The 25,554-nt window shown below is 37.5% G+C and overlaps 1 protein-coding gene across 1 annotated transcript; it reads left to right on the plus strand.

Moving 5' to 3' along the window:
- The first annotated feature begins 207 nt into the window (after positions 1 to 207).
- On the plus strand, positions 208 to 24,525 carry LOC117298560 (extracellular matrix protein 3-like). The gene is made up of 16 exons (XM_033781880.1): positions 208 to 518; positions 5,201 to 5,308; positions 7,698 to 7,931; positions 8,505 to 8,615; positions 10,546 to 10,788; positions 11,879 to 11,989; positions 12,787 to 13,017; positions 13,883 to 13,987; positions 15,480 to 15,631; positions 16,635 to 16,710; positions 17,246 to 17,359; positions 17,804 to 17,982; positions 21,413 to 21,529; positions 23,251 to 23,286; positions 23,634 to 23,723; positions 24,125 to 24,525. The coding sequence occupies exons 1-16, from the start codon at positions 434 to 436 to the stop codon at positions 24,167 to 24,169; spliced, it is 2,037 nt and encodes a 678-aa protein (XP_033637771.1). The 5' UTR covers positions 208 to 433; the 3' UTR covers positions 24,170 to 24,525.
- The last annotated feature ends 1,029 nt before the right edge of the window (positions 24,526 to 25,554 follow it).

The raw sequence follows: 25,554 nt of genomic DNA on the forward strand, positions 1-25,554 counted from the left end.
TGACACCGGCGCATCAAAAGTATCCATTACTACTATTATTGAGGGCTACGCAGTTTCAATAAACCTTGAGACCTTGCCCATAAGGCGCTCTATACCCGATCAAACGTAAACAGGTGAGCCTTTATAATGTTAACAAAAGTTTCCTTTGTGTTCTACATCGGGACACGCCTGAGTAGTCATTGCATGACCCATTCAACCCCTATGCAATACACACCCATAATCTATCGCCAAAAAACGAGTTTACACACAGTTTATGTACAGATACTGTATGATAACATGAGGGCAACTCCTTTTGGACACTTTCCATTATAATCACCCAAAGACGAATCTTGTGTTCCATATTGGAGTCAATAGTCGTCCGAAAAAGAGAACGTTGTTTGGGAATCTTCAAGATTGACAGACAGCCAGCTGTTGCTCGGACTAGACAATCACAATGGAAAGAACAACGATCTTCCTGTCTGGTGTTGTCGTCTTTGCTCTTTTGGTATCGTACTCACCTGTTATAGTTCTCGGTCAAAGTGAGTATTTAAAGAAACACTGTTTATGCACACGGGTGCATTAAAACTATCGTAGGACATCCCAACGCTGCTCGCCGTTCTATATCCCTTAGTTTGTGCATGGGGCTACCTCCATGGTTTGTGCAACGTATCTTAAAGGCACTAGGCACTATTGGTGTTTACTCACTCTCACAATATTCAGTTCTCTAAGAACAAACTCTACCTGGGAAGTAGATACACACATGGTGTTACCGCAAACCAAATAATATAGTGATACCTCACCATGCGATGCCTTAAATCCCATATGATATTTATTAGTATACAAACTGTTAGAATTCCAATTTCCCTTTACGTCACAATAGTGTCATGTGTGTACTTCAATAAATACACTGTGTACATATTAACAACCTTTGCATTCATTATTCTGTGGTGTTGCTAACAGACGATTTCGCCTGCTTTGTCTGCCCGAAATGAAGAATGTGTTAATGCAGTAATCTGCTCGAATATTATACGCAGCGATTAACCACATTTTCATTTCGAACCCCCCCCCCCCCAACAATGTGATAAGTGAAAGACCAAGTTTAAAGGCACTGGATCGACACTATTGCTAACTACTCGAAATAATTGTTAGCATAACAACTTTTATTTGTTGTAGTTCTCGGTTAAAGTGTGTGGAAACAATGTGAACATCAGTAGCCCAGGTTGGACTACTCCGTTACATACAACAAGTAACTCTAAATGGGAGAGATTTAACAATTAATCTTAAAGGATTGTAATTAGGAACCAATCCATGGTTTAAAATTAATCCCCAAAGCACTTCAAATTGAAAGTTAAAAGATTTATGTTTAAAATATTAAAATGAATTGGTCCCTATAATTGCAATGCTTTTGATTTGTTTTAACCCCATGTTCCCGGTGTGCAAGGGCCATCACAAGTGCTTAAACTGTAATCGTAGGCATCAACAATATTAAACCTTAGTTTGTACAGCGTTCTCCAACAACATTGTTTTTCTTTATACAAAAATCTGGTCTTGATCCATGCTATTATGCAATGGACACTATTGGTAATTACTCAAAATGATTATCAGCATAAAACCTCATTTAGTAACAAGTTATTGGGAGAGGATGATAGTATAAAACATTGTGAGAAACGGCTCCCTCTGAAGTAACGTAGTCTTGGAGAAAGAAGTAATTTTCCACGAATTTGATTTCGAGACCTCAAGTTTAGAATTTGAGGTCTCGAAATCAAGCATCTGAAAGCACACAACGTCGTGTGACAAGGGTGTTTTTATCTTTCATATTTGTCTCGCAACTCCGACGATCACCAATCGAGCTCAAATTTTCACAGGTTTGTTATTTTATGCATATGTTAAGATACACCGAGTGAGAAGACTGGTCTTTGACAATTACCAATAGTGTCCAGTGTCTTTAAGGTCCCCATAAAAACAAGACATTTTGTAGTGACGGCAAATTTAAAAACAATCCAAAAGAACACTTTTTAAACATTATCAGTAGAAAATTTGTGTATTGCCAGGGCAACTAAATTTGGATTATCGACATTGCAAACCTTTAAAAGTACAGATTATTTTTTATGTAAAAGGCCGGTCTTGACTTGATGCAATAAACAAAAATAAAAAATTGTAGGCCTACTGACGGTAAACTTTAAAAAAGTTAAAATTATTCAAACACTGTCAGTAGAAAGAAAAAATAAATAAATTGCCGGACGAATGTGATTTGAATTGTCAAAAACTGTAAAATTTCAAACTTAACGAAGTTGGAGGTAGGCCTCCATTTTATTGTTTTTAAATAACAGACTTGACTTAAATTCCAAATTACTCAGTTTCACCATCAGATCGTTTACTTTTGCACGCCTTTTTGGTCTTTTTGAAGTATAGCGGACACTAAAATAGGATTGTTCTGTTTGGTTTGGGTGTAGGCCTAAATCAGACAATTTAAAGTCACGACCTTTGCAATTCTAGAGCAGTGTCATACCAGCTACAGACCATCAGATTGCTCGATAGCTAGAAACAACTGTTGTTTTCCATGGAATTATGTCACACCTACGAACAGGATATGTAACTATCGCATGGCTGAGAAAGCTCAAACTTTCACATTCGGTTTTCTTGAAACTCAAACATAATTCTTGAAAACCCAATACTGGACACGAAGGGCTGACGAAACATGTTGCCAGTTACACTTCCGTTATGTCCCTATTCTAGAGATGCACATGGCGACATGCCAAGACAACTTTCACTCAACTGCAACAGACAATCCTCCTTCGAAAGACACTGGACACATTTGGTAAATGTCAAAGACCAGTATTTTCACTTGGTGTATCCATCCCAACACATGCATAAAATAACAAACCTGTGAAATGTTTAACTCAATTGGTCATCGAATTTGCAAGAAAATAATGAAAGAAAATACACCAAATTGTTGCAGTGTGCTTTTAGATGCCTAATAATACAAAGCTTCAGGCTTGAAGTCTTAATATTTGAGTGAGTAGTTACCTCTTTCTAAAAAACTACATTACTTCAAAGGGGTGCATTTCTCACAATGTTTTTTACTATCAACATTATGAACATATCAGACAAATTAACCCAAACCATAGTGTCAATGCATGGCTTGTGTTCACCATACCTCAAAACGGCTTACCGTGAGTTTATCTTAAACGAAAATACTGTTTATGATGGCGGTTGGTGTTGCTGAATGGCCTGGCTTTCCAGTTCACCTCCACAACTGAATGAAGACTAATTTGGTTATAAATGACACGAGAGTTTGCAGAACTCAGGGGCGTGTTGCACGTGAACTTCGAAAAGAGTATTAAAGGTGAAGCCTTTGTACCGCAACGATGACGAATATTAACAGTCTGGTATGGATGGCACGCACAAAAGGATACAATCCTTCTCATTTTTGAGCTTTAAGCTCGTTTGTAAAAGAGTGAAAATTTCACTCTCTGACTTGTCCGAGTGGTAGCAGTTTCGCTCTTTTGAGAGTAAAAGTCAATCTGTATCACTCTTTTTGATTGGAATTGGAAGAGGCTTCACTCTAAAAAAAGAGTTGTCCGCCATATGGCTCTTTGCAAAAGAGTCGTGTGGCGGACAAAACGATTGTTTTTCATTAAAGGCAGTGGACACTATTGGTAATTGCTCAAAATAAATATTTGCATACAACCTTACTTGGTAACAAGTAATGGGGAGCTGTTGGTAGTATAAAACATTGTGAGAAACGGCTCCCTCTGAAGTAACGTAGTTTTCGAGAAAGAAGTAATGTTCAACGAGTTTGATTTAAAAACCTCAGACTAAGATTTTGAGGTCTCGAAATCAAGCATCTGAAAGTTAGCTCACAACTTCGTGTGACAAGGGTGGTTTTTCTTTCATTATTATCTCGCAACTTCGACGACCAGTTTTCACAGGTTTGTTATTTTATGCATCTGTTGCGATATCAAGCGAGAAGACGTCTTTGACAATTACCAACAGTGTCCAGTGTCTTTAAAAAGCCACCTGAAAACAGTTTTGTGTACAGCAAGCTTTCAGTTATGATGGATTTTGTAAAAGGGTGTGCACAATTGCTGGAAATCTAAGAAATTGGTGTCCACATTTTTCACTTTATACAGAACATTTTGCATACAAATTTTGCAGATAAAACAGGGTGTCAACATTTAAACAGCGGTGACACAGGGTGTCTAAAAGACACACAGACACCCACCTGACTAACATGATGGTTTACAATTTAGTTTCATAAAATAGAATGGTAGCTGTTGCAAACGACTTTACTAACCAACATAACATATTTTGATATGAGTGCAAAAATGGTTAATGCGCTGAAGTTTTGACCCGATATAAACAGTCTCTCTGAATCCACCCGTTGGATGGAAAAGACTATGCTAAAGGGTAGAAATGTGAGACCGATAAAGGAACACGTTGCCTTGGATCGGACGAGTTGGTCTTTGAAAAGCGTTTGAACCCGTTTGTTATGAAATGCATTATGGTTAGACAGATATTTAAAAAGTTGAATATAATGATCCACACAAGTATCAGTCGAAATTGGACGGTTTTCCTTTTACGTTGCGAAACTAACACGGTCGCCCATTTAATGGAGTGAACATTTTGACTGCACAAAATGGCCGACTGTGTTTCTTCGTGACGCAAAAGGAAAACCGTGCAATTTCAAGTGATACTTGTGTGGATCATTATGCTTTACTTTTGAATTAGCTATATAGGCCCCCACATGCATTTCATAACAAACGGCTTCAAACGTTTTTCAAAGACCAACTCGATCGACCCAATGCGAGTGTTCCTTTTAACTTGTTTTATGGCAGTTCCTATTTAGGGTTTGGGTACTTTTTGTACGACACAAAACAAAATGTTCACTGATTTACATAAAACTCACACAATTTGAAGATACTGATATTAGAAATAGATAGCTTCCCTTAATATATGAAGTGTTGCAGTTTTGGAGAAATAAGTAAAACAATGTACATTTTCGTCTCCGGGGACCGAACATTATTATCATGTGTACAACCTTTTGCCAGTACGTGTTTACGAGACTCCCCTGAAAACATCACTCTGTGATTTTCACACCCCCGTCCCCCAACAACTTGACGACTTTTGAAGCTGAAACATCTCTAGGCGAACTATCTTATTCACAGTGAGTAGGGATTCATCTTTCATTAAAAGTTGATATTTCTTTTTCTGTTTGAAGCATTTGCGCTGAAGACAACGTCTTACACGAAGCAGGAAGAAGTTGGTGCCCATGCCATCCTTGAAATAGTTCGCACCGGGGGAGATTTGGCACAGCCAGATAGTATCGGTAAGTGAAATTTTCATTCATATATTTGTTTCATTAAAAAAATAATTTCTACTTGTTGCTGCATTCTTGTACCCCCATCTACCGGTGTGGCAGTGGCATCTGTCCGCCGGGGATCCTGTCCCCCTTATGGGTTAACTTGGGCGGAAAGAGGATGTTTCAAAAGAGGGCGCTAAGAGGGTGGTTAGGGTTAGAGGGTGGTTATTTATCAGCATTAGCCACGCGAAATCTCCCCTCAGTTGTTTCAAAAGAGGGCGCTAAGAGGGTGGTTAGGATTAGAAGGTGGTTATTTTATCAGCACTGGCCACGCGAAATCTCCCCCTCAGTTCAGTTATCAACAAACGTCCAAAGTCCGCAGCTAATGACGGAGGTTAACTCACAAGAGGGCGCTATTTCAGGTTGTCATGTATTGGCTATTGGGGTAGATTCAAAGCCACAATCACAGACTTGGAACCAAGTCTATAAGAAGAAGCTCTGGAGATTTAGTGGAAATATTGAAAGCTGAATTGTGTCCTGGTGCGAATCAACGTGTGGATGACTCGCACCAGAACACAATTCAACTTTTCAAAATACTCTATTTCCACTAAATCAATAATTCCAAGTCCCCTCAATGGTTATTGAAACATAATCAAAAATAGGCAATAATTTATTTATTTATCATTCACAAAATGGAGAAGATAAAAAGACTTACATCAAATATACAGTATAGGGGTATTAAGACGTAAATAAAGAAACATGATAACCCTGACTTTCTTGGACAACCCCCATCCATCTTGGCAAAGAATGAAACAAAAGAACTGTCAGAACGATCTGAGTAGCCGACCGAGAGATCTGAATAAATGTGTGTGCAAATCAATTTATGTACAGATGGCATACATTTTTCGAACAAGAGGTACTTTTACAAAGGTTTGGTGCATTAGGTGTTTTTAACAACTTTTGAAACGTGTTCTTTGTATTTTTTGTGCACAGCCAAAGTCATGGGCACACGTTTTTTGTCTATCCATTTTATGAATAACAGTTTGAAAACCAATGATTTTAATATAGCGGTTATCTCAATGTTATTTATATATATTATTTATTTTATAATTTTTTAACTAACAGTCAGAGTGTCAATGATTGATAGATAACGGTGCTTGAGTTTTTCGAATATAGATCTGCAAAGAGTTACATATGTTGTTCATTTGGTGTATTTGTACAGAAAGTGTCAGCCTACCCATGTTTGTGTCTGAGTGTGCACGTTTGCACTAAAAACCAAACTTAAAACCAACAAAACAACAAACAAACAACAAACAAACATATTCTTACTTCGACAATCCTTACTACTTAACCCTGGAAAGCGCCCCCTATGTTTTTATTTTTTCAATGCGCAATCGTGGCTCAGTGACTATAGGCAACCACCGAGAGACTGTTCATTTGAGTAGGGAGAAACTGTGAATGAGGTGCCTTCAGACCATTCAACCCCATGGTCTGAACATCCAAATGGAAATGACTAATAACCCTTGGGTCTCTGCATTCTCCTTGTCCCCACAGATATTCCCTTTTTAGTCCGCCTCATTCACCAATTAATAAATTGTTTTTCCTCTTCACACCCATAAGTCTAACCGTTTAAATGCGTGGTTTTCCTTTTACTTTGCGAACTTACTTACTAACTAACTAACACGGTCGGCCATTTTTTTTATGAGAGTCAACAATTTTACTACCACATTAATGGACGACCGTGTTTGTCGACGAGGTTAAAGGAAAACAACTCAATTTTGAGTAATACTTGTGTGGATCATTATGTTCTACTTAAATATCTTTCTAATCATATATGCATTTTATGACAACGGTTACAAACGCTTTTCAAAGACCAACTCGACCGATCCAAGGTAACCGTTTAAAAAGCCTTCTAGAACTACGAAACGTCAGGCCATTGACTTGTTTGTTTGCATGTATTAACAATAGCCCTCTAATGATTCTGTCTTTTCTTATTGTGAGTACGAAAATAAATGTCTCATCATCTTGAAAATTGAATTGATACTGACACAAACTATCATTTTTTTCAAAATTTATTTCCCTTGTCTTTTATCGTTTATTCTATTTTATAATTTAATGTAGGCTTTTGCTTTTAAAATTTATTTTAAATATATTTTCACAGTCGTTCATGGTGGTCTGCTTCTGTTCCCCATTTTATTTTATTTAATCTTCAATGTATGCTTTAATTTTCTTTCCTAAGATGATTTTTTTTTTAATTGTTGACTTTGTACATATCAGATTGTTTTTATAAATGCTATATGAATATTTCCAATTGTTTTTTTTTATCCTTTCCTGTAATTGGCGGCTCGTCCGCTGTTGGTTTGGTCAATAAATATATATAATACATGTATTGCTATCTCTATTTGTATAACTACAGAGGTGAACACCTTCCCAGGGTCAGCCCTAGCCGACTCCGACTTCATCCCAATAAGGAACCAGAGGCGTGAATTCCTCCCAAATGCTCGGATCATCGCCATCCGAGTCGACATTATGAACGACTTCGTGTACGAGGCCTCGAATGAGCAATTCACATTTGAAATATCCAACCCATCTTCTGGAACGGTAAACCCAACCATGAGTACTGCAACCATTACCATACAAGATGATGACGGTAAGATCCCGTTCGGCGCTCGGCTTACACTGGTACCCTGTCTTTATCCGCAAGGATCAAGACAGGTACCTGCTTTTTAGAACCCGACGATTTTATTTGATACATCGTTTTCTTTGGTTAACGTGCAGTGACGTACTACATCTGTGTTTTGATTGAACCGATTTAGTCTCACTGGTACCCTGTCTTTATCCGCAAGGATAAAGACAGGTACCTGCTTTTTAGAACCCGACGATTTTATTTGATACATCGTTTTCTTTGGTTAACGTGCAGTGACGTACTACATCTGTGTTTTGATTGAACCGATTTAGTCTCACTGGTACCCTGTCTTTATCCGCAAGGAAAAAGACATGTACTTGCCTTTCAGAACCCGGCGATTTTATTGGATGCAACAATTTTATTGGATAAATGTGCAGTGACGTAAGCTTTTTATATCTCTGTTTTGATTGGTCCGATTTAGACTAAATTTTAAACCACTCTGTTCGCTATTATTACATAGTTTATGCATTTTGTAAAACTGTGTTTTTTACAGTATTGAAATATTGCGAATTTAATTTAACTGAATTATTCTTTCAGCTCGATTCGGGTTTGAAAATACCGCTACATCAATTGAAGTGTCAGAGTCTGCTGGAGCATTCGATGTTTACCTGCTCAGAACTGGTAACCCGCAATCTGACGCCACTGTGTGTAAGTACACAAACACACCTCTATGGGATTCCTTTAAAGGCACTGGACACCTTTGGTAATTGTTAAAGACCAGTCTTCTCACGTGGTGTATTTCAACTTATATGCACAAAACAACAAACCTGTGAAAATTTGCACTCAATTGGTTGTCGAAGTTGCAAGAGAATAATTTCAAAACAGTGACCCTTGTTGCACAAATTTGTGTGCGTTCAGATGCATAATAGACTGAGAAATTACCTCTTTCTCAAACAAACTACGTTACCCCAGAGGGAGCCGTTTCTGACAATTTGTATTTAGTTATTTATTTCCAGGCAAACAGCACATAACAAAGAATAGGCAATAAGAATAAGACTACACAGACAACAAGCCTGCAGATAACCAAACAGCGAAAATAATCACTATCTAAAGGCGATCCAGACAATAAAAACAACAAAGGCACAAAAGGGCACAAAGACAAAAACGTCATAAAAATTGCACATCAAATACCATCTCAAATATAAATATAAAAACAAAATATAAAAATACATTAAATTTTGTAAACAAAAAATATAGATCAACCAGAAGACCACGCATCCTCGCTCCTTTCAAAAATTGTAGGAAGCCAACCAAATTCCCTTCAAATCTTCCTTAAACCCCAATAATTTTTTCCTACATAGCCAATAAAAATACAGTTATTTGAACATTGCACAAAACTAGTGAAACCAGGAACCTCAAAGGAACCATAAACAAAATGTACATGTAGGCGATTGAAGCTAAACCAGAAAGGAAGAACATGTTTGTGGATTACTGACTTTACAGAATTGGTAAGAAGAACAAAAAAAAAAACTCGTCTAAGATCACAGATTTACATAAAACTGACACGGTCTATAATGATGACGATATACTTATAGTAGAAAACATCCCTTGAAATATTTCTGTCTGAAATTGTATACAAATGTCTTCACCATACCGCTCCTTCATATCTCACCAGTTTCATAAAGATTTATCAACCTGTAAGACCTGGCCTTCGCTCTGGTTCAGACAATACACTCCCGGCAGTTCCAAAGGTGCATTCCGCTGCTGGGGATCGTGCTTTTTACGCACATGCTCCGCGCCTTTGGAACCGTCTCCCTCATCAAATTCGTTCCGCGGAGTCACTCGCAGTTTTCAAGAAACATCTCAAAACTTTCCTGTTTCCCATTATCAGTGCCATTATTTATTTATTTGCTTATTGTATAGTCTCTTGTAAAGCGCTGTGGTACCTCGTGTAAGAGCGTCTCTTATTATTATTAATATTATTATTATTAAATGTCATATTTGATGAGAAATAAATAAAACTAATTTCCCGCTTGGAGTTTATCTCTCAGTGAGCGTTTTATTCCCTGTTTTTAAATTGATGCTATGCACAATGAGCGATCGGTTTTTCACTATTTTCTCGTGACCCAGATGTCCAATCGATCTCAAACTTTTACTTTGTCAGTTTATGTATAATGGTGGATTACATCAAATGCCTACACTGCCAGTCACTATACTGTAAGCAAAAACCAATAACGTAACACTGGACACTATTCGTATTTGTCAAAGACCAGTCTTCTCACTTGGTGTATCTCAACATATGCATAAAATAATAAACCTGTGAAAATTTGAGGTCAATCGGTCGTCGAAGTTGCGAGATAATAATGAAAGAAAAAATACCCTTGTCACATGAAGTTGTGTGCTTTCAGATGCTTGATTTCGAGACCTCAAATTCGAAATCTGAGGTCTCGAAATCGAATTCGTGGAAAATTTACTTCTTTCTCGAAAACTACGTTACTTCAGATGGAGCCGTTTTTCAAAATGTTGTATACGATTAACAGCTCATCATTACTCGTTATCAAGTAAGGTTTTATGCTAATAATTATTTTGAGTAGTTACCAATAGTGTCCACTGTCTTTAATTGCTCAACCTTACACAGATGTGTCCACATCGGATTGCAGCACTGCCGTCTGTAGCGGCACCCCAACGGCTGACTTTACCCCCCTCATCAGCACCCCAGTGCGGTTCGCACCCGGGGAGGTCAAAGTGGGTCTGCAACTCACGATTGCATCGGACCAGATACCGGAGAATAAAGAGTCTGTCTATCTATTTGTAGAGAGGGTTGTCGGGGGTGAAATCGGCGGGCCTGTCGGTACGACAGTCTTCATTCAAGATGATGATGGTGAGTTTAAGAGATGTTAAATTTGCATCGGGGATAAAGAACAAAATTTTGTTTAACCCATACTCTGATGTGTGTTAGCACTGTATATACTCAGTACTTTCCCGAGTACCGTGAAAACATATCACAGGCATGTTACTCGGGTTGGATTCGAACCCACGACCCCTGCATACCGAGTTTTACCAACTAGACTACCGAGGTTACCCGGTAGCTAGATGCAGTTATAAGAGATGTTAAGTTTTCATCGGGGATAAAGACTATTAATGACATAAAGATTATAGAGAGTGAGTTCAAACACCAAGCTGGCAACAGCCAATCTCTCTAATCATACAAACATTGGTTTAAAGGAGCACGTTGCCTTGGATCGGACGAGTTGGTCTATAAAAAGCGTTTGTAACCGTTTTTTAAAATAAAATGCTTATGGTTGGGAAATCGCGTGGTTTTCCTTTTACTGTGCGAACTAACACGGTCGGCCATTTATGGGAGTCAAAAGTCTGACTCCCACAAATGGCCGACCGTGTTAGTCGACGAGGTAAAAGGAAAACCGTGCAATTTCGAGGCATGTTTGTGTGGATCATTGTATTCTACTTTTACAACATCTTTCTACCCATATGAATTTTATTACAAACGCTTTTCAAAGACCAACTCGACCGATCCAAGGCAACGTGTTCCTTTAACGTCTATGATTATGAACGTCGTTGTTATGAACAAGAATAACCACATGGCAACTAACTGAAAAAAAAAACAATGGAGTTGACATTCTCATCAGACAAGTTATCAAACACTTATTTTCAGTGATAATTTGGAAGAAACTATAAAAAAGTAGTATATTTTGCGGCTGTTACCATGTGTAAATCTCCTTTGTGCGAGTGTTGGCTCTGAAAAGAGCCGGTTTGGTCTCGACTTTTCGAACAGTAAACTTTGTCCTGAAGACAAGCAGAGTTAACTGCTCTCAGGGCCAACACTCGCACGAAAGAGATTTAGATATACAAGTCCCCCAAGTTTACTATTCACTTATAGTTTCTTCATATTTCTCCACATCATGCAAAGCTTCAAACAATACTTCTCGTGATAATTATCAATATGTCTTCAGTTCAATACCAGATAGCTGGTAGTGCCATCACTGTGAAAGAAGCTACCGGCGGTGTGCAGTTTGAACTAACCATCACAAGAAGATTCAACTTAGAGGCAGCGAGCACTATTGGTAAGACTGATTGTGGATTTGTATAAATGCAGTTATACCATATGGACCTTTGCGCAAATACCAACTGCGCAAGCGCCAACTGTGAACGAGATGCATAGACCTTTGCGCTAACTGTTGAATGAATGAGCTTTAGCAATGTTTCGAAAATGTCAGAGACTTTGTAGCTCGGATATGTAATGGAAGAGAGTTCCAGAGAGTGGGTGCAGATACAGAAAAAGCACGATCGCCACTGGAAGTGGAAAAAGAAGTCAGTTAATTTCGCTAAATGAGGGATTCAAATTAACTACTAAGAATTTTTATTTTAACTATTATAATTGGTTTATTAAAAAACACTCAAACATCGCAGCCATATGCTGAAATGATGTTAAAATACAGAGATTTATAAAAAATGTGTTAGAAACTACAGAAAAACCATTTAGAAATTCAATTGTTTTTAAACATTAAAAAGGTAAACTGGCTAGTGCCAGTGACTAAAATATAGCAAATAACTGCACGGCAAGTCACATTTAAGGAACAAGGTGAAGGGATAGTGACAAAAGGCATACCAACTGAGTGAACAAAAATCAAGAACTATTGTTGCGTGCTTGGACAAGGGATGGATTGCAACTTTTTTTTGTAACGACCAGTCCTACATTTGGGGGGGGGGGGAGTGGGGGCACATTATGTTGACATTATGCAAGTTGTTGTTATTGTTTGGTTGGAGCTAGTGCCTGTAATTTTCAGGTTCAACAAGGTCTTACAAAAATTGACAAATAAATGAATAATGACTAGAATATAAATCGTACTATTTGTTGCAGAGGTGTACACTGAAGACGGAACAGCTACTCTCGCCGACGGGGACTATGCTCGTATTGATAGTACTGTAATGTTCCCTATGGACGTGTCAAGTGCCACAGTTACTGTCACCGTAAATGATGACAACGTTGTGGAGAGTCAGGAAGTTTTCTATGTTGGAATTCGAAACCCGTCTGATGGTTTCGCGCTGACTGCGGATAGCAGGTTCGCTGTCAACATTGATGACAATGAATGTAAGGAATTGTTGCTTGAAATTAATCATAATAATAATAATCATTTTTATAAGAAGTATAAGCTATCAATAATATATATATATTTGGTCTGCGGTAACACCAAGTCTGTATCTACTTGCCAGGTAGAGTTTGTTCTTAGAGAACTGTCTTGCTTTATTCTACTGCCGTGGAGTAGATAATCGGAGGTTCGGGAGACTTCTCAGTTCTGAAAAGACCTGTCCTGATTGTTAACTATTACCAGGGCGGATGGTATAGCAGACAGGCTGGGCTACTACTTTAGCTTATAGGATCGTATTAACTGTCATCGTCAGACCAAGTACATGTATACATTGACCAACTATCAATACTCAATAGTAATTTTTGAGGGAGTGTTGACTCTGAAAAGAGCCGTTGTGGTCTCGACGTTGTTTCGAACAGTATTCTCTGCTCGTCTTCAGGAGAAATGACGACGAGCAGAGTTTCCTGTTCGGAACGTCGGGACCAATTAGTTATCGTATGTTTTTCTGAGCAATGTTATCACACTTGTTACGTGATTGATGTTGACATGAAATAAATTTATCCGAAAATAAAAAATAATAGCGCATAATTAACACATAGTGATTAAACATGTCCCTAATTGCGTTTTAGAGAGACACATACACAAACGAAAGATATACTATTAAGTATCAAACAAAACTGCACGAATTAAATATTAAATAAATGCGTCTTTAAGGCAATCTTAAACTTAACAAGAGAGTCAATGTTTTTCAAATGTTAATTTGGAAATGTACTAGTGTATTGGTTGGGCGGAAGGTAGAAATCGGCTTTTATAGAGGATCGTTTTTATCTTCACTTTTTAACTCTTATTTTGTAACTTTCCTTACAGGCGTATTTTCGATATTGCAAACTGCTTACGCCGTCAACGAAGAAGACGCTGAAGTTGTTATTCAGATAAGACGGACGGGTGACCCGACGGCAGATAGCAGTATTCGTAAGTATTAATGTATTAATTTTTATTTTATTTTTTATACCCACACACCGATGTGTGTTAGCATTGTGAAAACATATCACAGGCATGTTACTCGGGTGGGATCTTGTCATATTTTTTCACAGTATTATTTTTTTCACAGGACTCGGGAAAGTACAGAGTATACAGTGCTAACACACATCGGTGAATGGGTATAAAAAAAATATTAATATTCCTTATCCTCGATGTAAATTTAAAGCCACTATACACTCTCGGAAAAAAAAAAAATTTAAGTTCACAGATTTACAAATAACTTACAGGGTTTACAGAAGGTAATGGTAAAAGAATTCTCTTGAAATATTATTCAGGAAATGCTTTACTTTTTGAGAAAACATTAAAACAATTATCAATTCTCGCCAACGAGAATTACGGATTTATAGTAAACACATGTCATGACACGGCGAAACGTGCGGAAATAAGGGTCGATTTTCCCGTTCTTTTCTCCCGACTCTGATGACCGATTGTGCCTAAATTTTCACAGGTTTGTTATTTTATATGTAAGTTGTGATTCACGAAGTGTGGGCCTTGGACAACACTGTTTACCGAAAGGGTCCACTGGCTTTAACATCTCTTATTTATGTGTTGTATTGTATTTTTTATTTATTTATTCCGAAACTGAAACAGACCACATAACCCTATAGGGAGGATAACAACATTAAAACAATACACAAATCAGTGAAGAGGTCATACGGAAAGGAGTGTTTCTGACACGAAAACGTACATTGGTTAAGCCTTATCACACAGTCTGATTTTCTTTTACATACTTGGCAACGAAATGAATTATAGCTTCATCAGCACAAAATGAAGTTCAAACTCAATATTGGTCGTCGTTCAGAAGTTGCGAGGTAATAATGGAAGAAAAAACACCTTTGCCACACGTAATTCCTTTTTTGGGGACCAACACATCAAGCCGTTTCTCACAATGTTTTATACTATCAGCAGCTCTCCATTGCTTGTTACCAAGTACGTTTGTATGCTAACAATTATATTGAGAAATTGCCAACTAGTGTCCACTGCCTTTAAAGGGTATATGTACTTTTTCCTAACAAAAAACACAATGTCCACTGTACAGATATACATTAAACTTCTCAGTTTGAAGATTATGATAGTAGAAAGCTTCCCATGAAATTTTACTTACTGAGGTGCTTTAGTTTTTGAGTAATGAGTAAAAGTAATAATTTTCGTCCCAGTTTTAGCATGTAAAAACGTGTTTACCAGTTATGATATGGTTTAGGTATAATTCATAACTGGTTAAGGGGATTTTACATGCTAAAATAATTTTGGTCTCATGAGACCAAAACTATTTTGTGACTTGTTTTACTCATTTCTCAAAAACTACACAACCTTAGTTAGTAATATTTGAAAGGAAGCTTTCCACTATCATTATCTTCAAACCCTGTAAGTTTAATGTAAATCTGTGGACATTTTGAAAAAGTACCCGAATCCTTTAACATAGGGGCAAGGACCGTTGCAGTAAGCGCCACACAAGACAAGGACTACGGGGGCTCAGACACATTACTGATGTTTGGAAACACGGTTTTAGGCTACGACCTCAAGTTGCCAATCACCGCTGATCAGATCAATGGTGAAGAAGACGAAACGTTCCAGGTAATTAACACCCGTTTTAAATTCTGAATTAAGTACATGAACACAGTTCGACGTCTGAAACAGTTAGGGGCGACTCGACGCGCTTTGAAGTCGAAAAATAGACTGTTGCAGTCGTTCGGAACGACTCTGGGAGCCTCTTGGTTTCAGACATCGAACGTGTCACGAGCCGAGCCAATGTAAATTGTACGTTAAGTTCGCCTGTCTGAAACCAAACATTGTTTGGGTCGACCGAGAGTCGCTCCTAATCTATTTGGTTCGGCGCGACACTAGCGTCTGAAACGGGTATCACTCCTCTTTCTTGAACCATGACTACTTTCGTAAAGTTGGGGAGGGTAGTGCTTACTGCTGTACCAGCCAGGCTTCTCCCAAGCCTACATCCGTATGGACTGTAAAGGGGGTAACCCTGTATCAGCCCCAGGAGGAGTATGTGCCAACGGCTCCTGGAAAAAATAGTTAATTTGTAGCTCGCACCTTGAAGATGGCCTTCAGGCCTTTTGTGTCTGGCGACTTGCACAAAAAAGCCAATAAATAAGTCGCTGTAACATAGTTATTTTGTATCGCTTCTGTCTGACCCGTTCTCTCCATTTGTTAGCAAACGATGAACTCGTTGTATTTTCTATGACCGATCCTGTGACAGAGTAGCTGTCATGTCTTATACGTTCGTCTGTCCTTTCGTTTGCATGCTTGTCTGTTTGTTTTGTCTATTTGTCTGTCGGCCTGTTTTCCCCTCAAGCTTCTGCTTATCAAAACATCCCAATACTCCATTTATTCTCGCACAGACATTTCAGATTTGTAATGGTGTTTATAGTAATGGTAACCTGGGAGACGAGGTAGTAATCGGTGTTGGTAGAAACTGTCACCTTTGACCCTTTGTTGTCGTTAACTACCAACAGAAATGTCGGGTGATTTATTACATTTATCTTGCTTCTACTGCTATCATATACATGTCGATATTTTTCGTGGACCTATCGAAATAAACGTTTAAACTGAATTTATTTGAAAGGTGGAGCTATACCAGTCAGTTACCTGCATCATCGGAAGCATCTCGTCAACGACAGTCACAATTAAAGACTCAGCGAGTGAGTTTAACTTTGTGAAAACTTTGGTATAATAGGGGAATTTCGGGACGCTTGGTGGCAGCAGACTCACCAGGTAAAACCCATTGTTCTCGGTAATATGCGCATTCTCAGAACGACAATGGACATTTACCTGGTAAGTCTGCTGCCGCTTAGCGTTCAAAGTCTCCTATTTGATCTGATTATGTTTTGTTTGCATAGGCGTACAAGAGCTACATTGTGGGTATTTTGTTGGTTATGAAAAACATAACAAATAATTATTACAAATAACATTTGTATATCACTTTCCACAGGCGTTTCAGATTGTGCTTTTAGATGCTTGATTTCGAGACCTCAAATTCTAAATCTGAGGTCTCTAGCCGCTTCTCACAATGTTTTATACTTTCAACCTTTTCCCATTACTTGTTACCAAGTAAGGTTTTATGCTAATTATTATTTTGAGTAATTACCAATAGTGTCCACTGCCTTTAACAATATAAAAATAATAACGGTTACGGCGTTACTTTGTTCTCTTATTCCATGTGTTTCATTATTTCAGAGCTGTCTACGTTGGCCATTATTCTAATCGGGGTCGGTGCTGCTGTTTTTGCCGTCCTTGTTCTCATCATGATCCTGTGCTGCTGTGCCTTCATGAAACCCAGCAGCCGAAGAGGTAAAACTGACGTTTTTGTTTTAGTTTTTTCAATACTTTTTCTTTTATATTAAGGAGAATAACGAGAAAGTGTAGGTTCGCAGATAGGATGTACGAGCCGAAGGTGAGCCCCAAGTAAATTAACCTGCCCTTTATAGCTGGGTTCCCTTCTTAACTTGTACAGTTATAAAGTTCGATTTTCTGAGAGTCCTTGGCCTTCCAACACAAATAATAGAAGCTTTTTGAACACAAAAAGGGTTTGACAAAAATTAAAAATGATTGAACATTTTTCGCTATTTCGTTTGATTCTTACAAGCCTCGGCTTATGAACTCGGCCTCCATGTAGTTTCTTTTCTAAGACTGTATAAGCCCTAAACTACTCATTATGCATTCTGTCATGCTGTGTTTTTTGACAGAATAAAAATAAAAATAAATGTGAATTGAATTTCGTTTTTGTATTGATAGATCCATTTCACAACGAGCGAGAAGTCCCGGACGTAGACTTCCCCCAAGAGTTGCACACAAGGCGCGGAACGGGACCTATCGCCACCTATATCCCTGACGATCGAAACAAGCGTCGACAGGAACGCCCAGAGAGGCGCGACGTCGAACAGGAACGCAGTCGGAGACAGGATCTCCAAAATGTAGGTTTATACTGAAAAGCGGAGAAGGGTTTTTATTTTTAAAAGTACTTGACACTATTTGATAATTTCTCAAATAAGGTTAGCATGAAAACTTACTTGGTAACGAACCATGGATAGCTGTTGATAGTATAAAACATTGTGAGAAACGGCCCCATCTGAAGTTACATAGTTTTTGAGAAAGAGGTTATTTCTCACACAAAGACTTCAACTGAAGCTTTTTATTATGCATCTGAAAGCAAACAACATTGTGCAACAAGGGTGTTTTTTCTTTCATTATTATCTCGCCACTTCGACGACCAATTGAGCTCAAATTTTCACAGGTTTGTTATTTTATGCATATGTTGGGATACAACAAGTGAGAATACTGGTATTTTACAATTTCCAAACGTGTCCAGTGCCTTTGAAGCTATTGTACAGCATTGGTTAGAATAACATACATTTGTAAAATTTTAGTCTGAAAACCAAAAACTTCCCCAAACCAAATTTGTCATCGAAGTTTGCGGCCAACGTAAGGGATCTTTAGATGTTATGCACCCGGCACAAAATAACAGAAAGTTCACTTTAAAGGTAAATCCAGCAGCAAAATCTAATTCTGAGGTCTCGAAATTAAATTCGTGGAAAATTTACTTCTTTCTCAAAAACTACGTTACTTCAGAGGGAGCTGTTTCTCACAATGTTTTATACTATCAACAGCTCTCCATTGCTTGTTACCAAGTAAGTTTTTATGCTAACAATTATGTTGAGTAATTACCAATAGTGTCCCAGTGCCTTTAATAATATGACGAATAAGCTTGTAATAGTAACATAAACACATTATCATCAATATACCCTAAATAGCATATATTTATATAGAAAAGGTATGTAATTGGCCTATATGTCTTTCTTAGTAATTGGTAACATTATTATAAGGTTTCCCTTTGAAAGTGAGTCCACAGCCCTGGTGAAGTTAACAAAATAAACCGTTCCAGATCTGTAAATAACTTACGGTATAAACAATGGTCTGGTGAAAAACTCGCCTAGAAAGATCATCTGTGACTGAAATGCTTTATTTTTTTTGCGAAAAGAGTAAAAAAAAAAAATAAGAGTTTTGATTTCGCTATGCCAAGACTCGAAGTTTGAAAACATTTGAAATGTTGAGCTTAAATTTTCACAGTATTTTTCATGATATCTGTTTGGCTACATACACTGCGAAAACTGGTCTTTTGCAATGTGCCATTAAACCTTTCCTAAACGCATGGTTTAGAGTACATTTGAATTAAGGTAATCAATGTGTGGTGAAGAGGTTTTTAACTAGTGGTTTAAACCCGCCGAGGCCTGGTTCTTGGTAATTTACCTCGACGAAACCGATTCAACACACTTTGATTCCCATTCATAAATACATTTTCGGTCAAAAAACATCAACACTTTTTGGTCAAAAAGTAAATAAATGCAAAAATTATAATTGTTCAATCTTTCGCGTGATGTGTTGCACAACTGTCCCGGCCGTTGCTCTCAACCAATAGGAACGAAGAAACTGTCTTATAAGCACAGGTGCAAGCTCGCGTGTCACGCCCATGTTTACTGGTTATAAACAAAGGTTTATATACACACACGTGACGCGCTCTCCACCCATAGGAATAGCGAAACTGTCTGAGGTATTTTTGAATAATTGTTACTTCACCCTAGCCAAATCTTACCAGTCAAAATCTAGCTGTGTGCTGTGTTTGGTTTTGTTAGACTACAACTCATCAATAAACTAATAAACTCAGAATTTGTGCTTAGGGTTATCATGATAGCCTTTTATGTATGCAAAACTTTTAGTTTTGAACTAAATATTATAATAGATGTTAAATTTGCATCGGGGATAAAGAATATTATTATTTTTTTTTTTTTTACCCATACACCGATGTGTGTTAGCACTGTATACTCTGTACTTTCCCGAGTCCTGTGAGCTAAATATTGCCCTTATTTATGAGTCCAAAGTATCTCAAAATGGCATAAGGTGTTGCCTTTTTTAAGAGTGAAGAAGGGTCATTTATCACTTGAGGTTAACTAGTGTAGGTTTTCTCATCATACTATTATGCTCATTTGTATAACGTAGCTGGAGTTTGTTTAAAGGAACATTACAGAATTGTTTTTCACGAACAAAACAGTTGCTGACAGCGTAAGCACTTCATGTAATCTCCGCCATGTTCATAAACTGACAAACCTTTTGGCCATCAAGGCATATTTGGCCATCTGGGTCACGAGAAAAATAGTGAAAAAAAGATCACTAATTTTTCATGACATCGATTAAAATATATATGAATAAAACGCCCACTGAGCGATGAACCCCAAACGGGATTTTTTTTTTCCTAATTGAATAATGACATTTCAGACAGGAATGTTTTCTACTATCATCATCATTAGACCGTGTAAATTTGTGATGTTATACGAGTTTTGTCTTACCAATTCTGTAACGTTCCTTTACTCCTGTCATTTTGACTTATATGGTGTATTTAAAAACTTTGTCTGGTTTGATGAAGCAAAATTAGATTTGAATATTATAATTATGTCATTCTTTTCTGTATTTAAAGGAACACGTTGCCTTGGATCGGTCGAGTTGGTCTTTGAAAAGCGTCTGTAACCGTTTGTTATAAAATGCATATGGGTAGAAAGATGTTGTAAAAGTAGAATACAATGATCTACACAAGCATGCCACGAAATTGCACGGTTTTCCTTTTACCTCGTCGATTAACCCGGTCGGCCATTTATGGGAGTCAACTTTTTGACTCCCATAAATGGCCGACCGTGTTAATTCGCAAAGGATGAAAACCACGCAACTTCAAGGCAAATCTTTCCAACCATATGGATTTTATAAAAAAACGGTTACAAACGCCTTTTATAGACCAACTCGTCCGACCCAAGGCAACGTGTTCCTTTAAGCTTTCATATCATTGGTTATCTGACTGTATTTGTGTATCATATTCTTTCATCATCATCATCATCATCATCATTATCATCATCATCTTTACATTCGAGAGGTTTTATTATCTTCTCTTGAAATATCATTACATAATTGTCAATGTTTCTAATACTTATTTGTGTCATGCTATGAAGCCCCGTTGGTGCCGCTTGATATAGTACATATAGTTTCACTGAATGAGTTTTATTTTCATATTATACCCCCCTTTTTTTTTTTTTTTTTTTTTTTTTACTTGTCATGTATTAAAATTAAACTGTACCTTAATTCTTTTTTTTTTATATATTTTTTGAACTGGTATAAAAAATAAAACAAACTGACGCAAATAGAAAAAAAGTTTTCCTAGAGTTTGTCTATGCATGTTGAGTAAGCAATAACGTATCCTGATGTTTATGTTGAATAAAAACAAGTTGTAAATAAATATTTGTTTCTACAGTTAACAATGTTAAAATTTTTATCACTAAGTTTCCGGTTCTTATTTGGTATCAGGGTGGTCCTCGCATAACCGAGTTACCTCCCAGAAACCGTGCCTCGAGAAAAGAGTCTGCCCGTCCGTCGTTCGATCAGCTCCCACCACCTCGTCCAGAGCAACCCGCACCACCAACGGTAATCGTTTATTAACATTCTTTAACTAACATTTGTTTAACATTAACTTAACGGTATTCATTATTTCAGTCTCCTAACGATGACTAGAGCAAACTAGTCGAAACGTTCATACCAATTTAAGAACTCACTCGGTCAGTTAATAACGATCCTATAAGCTTTTCGTTCAAAATTAGAGAACGAATCCATTTTAAGATTGCTCTTCTAGTTTTTAAATGCTTTAACAAAACTACACCTCATTATATTACCACTTTACTGTCACATTACACTCCTGCACGAGTTCTTCGGTCCACACATCACTCGCTTGAATGTTCCCCGAGCAAACTTAGGTCAGATGGCTTTCAGTGTGGCTTGGCCCATGATTTGGAACAATCTCCCAACTGCCATTAGGGAATCTAATACTCTGTCTGCTTTTCGTAAAGTCTTTAAGACTCACCTTTTTCCAAGTTAATTTCTTTCTAGTGCGCTATGATCTTGAGGGAATAGCGCCTTATAAATTGTAATTGTTATGTTATGTTAAACTTAAGCTAAACTGGTAGTCCCAGCCTATTTTCTACCTTCCGCTCAGGTAGTTTAAAAGCAGGATATTTCTTTTCATAACTGAGTAGTCTCCAAGAAATCAGAACAAATCTACCCCGTGGTAGAATAGCAAGACATTTCTCTAAAGAACAAACTCTACCGGCAAGTAGATACACATAATGTAACCACATATCACATATAATATATTGATTATCAGCGTGCAACGCCTAAACCCATACATTTTTTAACAATTGAACAATAGCCTACTATCAAAATGGTACATGGTTTCTTTTCGTGTACATTGCTTTTTGAATAACCGTTTGAAAATCACTAATTGAGCAGTATATTATTTATTTGATCAATTAACAACCGCTGTGTTAATGATTAATGCTATGCATTAATTAATAGTTCTGTTGTTTAAAGTGTAGCCTACAATTGTTTCGGTTGTGTACAATGTATTTGTTCTCAATTCAATAAGACAATTATTCCATACTCTGTTTGGAAAATAATTCAATATGGGACTTGATCCGTACATAGAAAGGTAAAAACATCGCATAAAAGTAAACAAAATTAATATATGTTTAAAGCCATTGTACCCTTTCGGTTCAGGGAAAAAAATAAAAGTTCACAGATTTACAAATAACTTACAGGGTTTACAGAAGGCAATGGTGAAAGACTTCTCTTGAAATATTATTCCATGAAATGCTTTACTTTTTGAGAAAACAGCAAAACAATACAAATTCACGTTAACGAGAATTACGGATTTATTTTAAACACATGTCTTGACACGGCGAAACGCGCGGAAACAAGGGTGGGTTTTTCCGTTGTTTTCTCCCGACTCCGATGACCGATTGAGCCTAAATTTTCACAGGTTTGTTATTTGTTATAGAAGTTGTGGTACACGAAGTGTGGGCCTTGGACAATATTGGACTGAAAGGGTCCACGGGCTTTAAAGCAATAATAAATAAGTAGCTAGGAATGATCCATATACAAGAATGGAGCGAGAGTACCAGTGTAATAGAGGCTTTGACTTGAACGTGTTACTGATGGAAACCCCATTATAATTATACTTGATTTGAATGAACGGATGTTTGAATTGATTATAGTATAAGCTGTTTCGAATTTTGTGTTGTGGTTTGTGCAGTTATTTATTTATTCCATAATGAAGATTTCATTTGTTACTTTTTGTTTTGTTTTGATTAAAGGATCGTCAAAGTGAGATGAGACGTCTTCAACATGATGTAAGTGTTTGTATTTATTGCTCCATGTTCCACTATACTCCTTGCTCGGAGTCACTTAGAATATAACGATCAACACAAATATGCCTCGACATTGCGTGGTTTGCCTTCTACTTTGCCAACTGACACGGTCGGCCATTTTGTGGAGTCAAAAATTTGACTCCACAATTCGGATCGCTGTGTCACGACGTTTAAAGAAAAACCATGCAATTTCGAAACATGTGTGTGGATAATTTCTACTTTAAAAACATCTTCATAAACATATGCATTTTATAACAAACGGCTTCAAACGCCTTTCATAAAGGCAACGTGTCCCCTTAACTCCATGGCTGTAATTTTTATTTTTGCAGAACCGCCAGGAGTTGATCGACCAACGCCGTAGTCGCTCAATGTTCAATCCTAGTGGAGAACGGGAACCTTACTGGGAGGAGAGAGGATTGGTAATAATCGATCTATAATCAATATCCAATCAGTAAAAATAATACAGAATCAATAATCAATAATAAGTTAGGTACTTAAACAAATGTCATCGCCACAAATCATTTTCTTACGCCGCACCGTTTTTTGGAATAGTCTTCCTGTGCGTTTTCGCCATAGGCTAGTTCTTTGCTCTGTTAAAACTCATTTCTTTGAAGCTGCTTATTTGCAATCTGCTTATTTGCAGTCTGCTTATTTGCAATCTACTTATTTCCAATCTGCTTATTTGTAACTGTTTTTTCACTTATTGTATTCTCTGTATGCGCTAAGAGGCTTTTCATAAGGCGCTTTACAAATATCGTTAATATGATTATTTAACCCCACATTTAAAATGTCTGCACTTTCTTGTTTTTTTTCTTCACAGGAACGCAACCGCTCTGCACCAAACAACCACTACGGATATTTCTAAACAGCCGTTGGATGTTACTTAGACTCATTAATGAAGGGCCATATTCTTCAACACTACGACAATTACAGTCGCTTTGATACATTTTTCTTCGTAGAAGCTGAAAGCTACGGCGTAAATATACATACTAATTTTAATGCACTATGTTATCTTAAGCGAACATAATCAACATTTTAATGAGTATAATTTTATTTGATGTTGTAATTAGTGTATTTAATTTAGAGGGCAGTATCTGAACTTTTTTGAACTCAAAACTACACAGCATTTAAGTGTAACATTTAGGTTTATAACACCCCTTGCAAGTATTCTGCCTGCTCATTGGTTTAGAGCGCGTCACATGACATGTCTTAGTTTCGCTAGACGACGGCCGTGTGATAGTGCGTCGGTTTGCCATGCGCTAGTCCGAAGACTTTCACACGGCGCCGTGCGCTAGTCCGACAGACTAGCACACGGCGTGCAGTACCCAGACGTCCGTTGCGTGTACGAGGGTAATAAATTAATAGTCTGTAACCATTTCGGATTGCACGACACTACATGCAACACAGTAAGTAAAAGTGTTTGCAATCTGTATTCGCGTCGTCCGTGGATTGTAGCATTCAGGCCTGTAACTTAATAATAATAGTACAGTATTTAGAAATGTTTGGGGTGTTATAAAACAAATATTGACTGCTTTTACTCGTGCAATGGTTAAAAACTATGACTCCCTTGGTGATCCCCGGAGCGTTCTATTTTCCCTCGGCTTTGCCTCGGGAAAATAGAACGCTCCGGGGATCACCTCGGGAGTCATAGTTTTAACCATAGCACTCGAAGCAGTCAATATTTGTATAACAGCATATGGCTACAGTGGACACTATTGGTAATTGTCTAAGACCAGTCTGCTCACTTGGTGTATCTCAACATATGCATAAAATAACAAACCTGTGAAAATTTGAGCTCAAATTGGTCGTCGAAGTTTCGAGATAATAATGAAAGAAAAAACACTATTGTCACATGAAGTTGTGGCTTTCATAGATGCTTGATTTCGAGACCTCAAAATCAAATTCGTGGAAAATTACTTCTTTCTCTAAAACTACGTCACTTCAGAGGGAGCCAATTTTCTCAATGTTTTATACTATCAACCTCTCCCCATTACTCGTTACCAAGTATTAAGGTTTTATGCTGATAATTATTTTGAGTAATATAACCAAAAGTGTCCAATGCCTTGAAGGCATGACTGAAATACTATATAGGCCAAATTGCCAAAAGCCTTCCTTCTATTTAACTTTACATTTCTTTAGTTGTTATACTGTTTTCATCATCATCATTATCATCATCACCATTTAGGCTGTGTTCATCCAGTGTAGGATGTAGCCCTCCTCATGTAGGACGCCATTCATTTTTATTTCTTG

Source organism: Asterias rubens, chromosome 13 (assembly GCF_902459465.1).
Source record: "Asterias rubens chromosome 13, eAstRub1.3, whole genome shotgun sequence".
NCBI lineage: Eukaryota > Metazoa > Echinodermata > Asteroidea > Forcipulatida > Asteriidae > Asterias > Asterias rubens.

Excerpts from the sequence above, each read along its gene's own strand:
- LOC117298560 (XM_033781880.1), top strand. The coding sequence starts at position 434 with ATGGAAAGAACAACGATCTTCCTGTCTGGTGTTGTCGTCTTTGCTCTT. Across the intron at positions 10,789-11,878 it reads CTTCATTCAAGATGATGATG|TTCAATACCAGATAGCTGGT; the intron begins GTGAGTTTAAGA and ends ATATGTCTTCAG. Across the intron at positions 23,724-24,124 it reads ACTGGGAGGAGAGAGGATTG|GAACGCAACCGCTCTGCACC; the intron begins GTAATAATCGAT and ends TTTTCTTCACAG.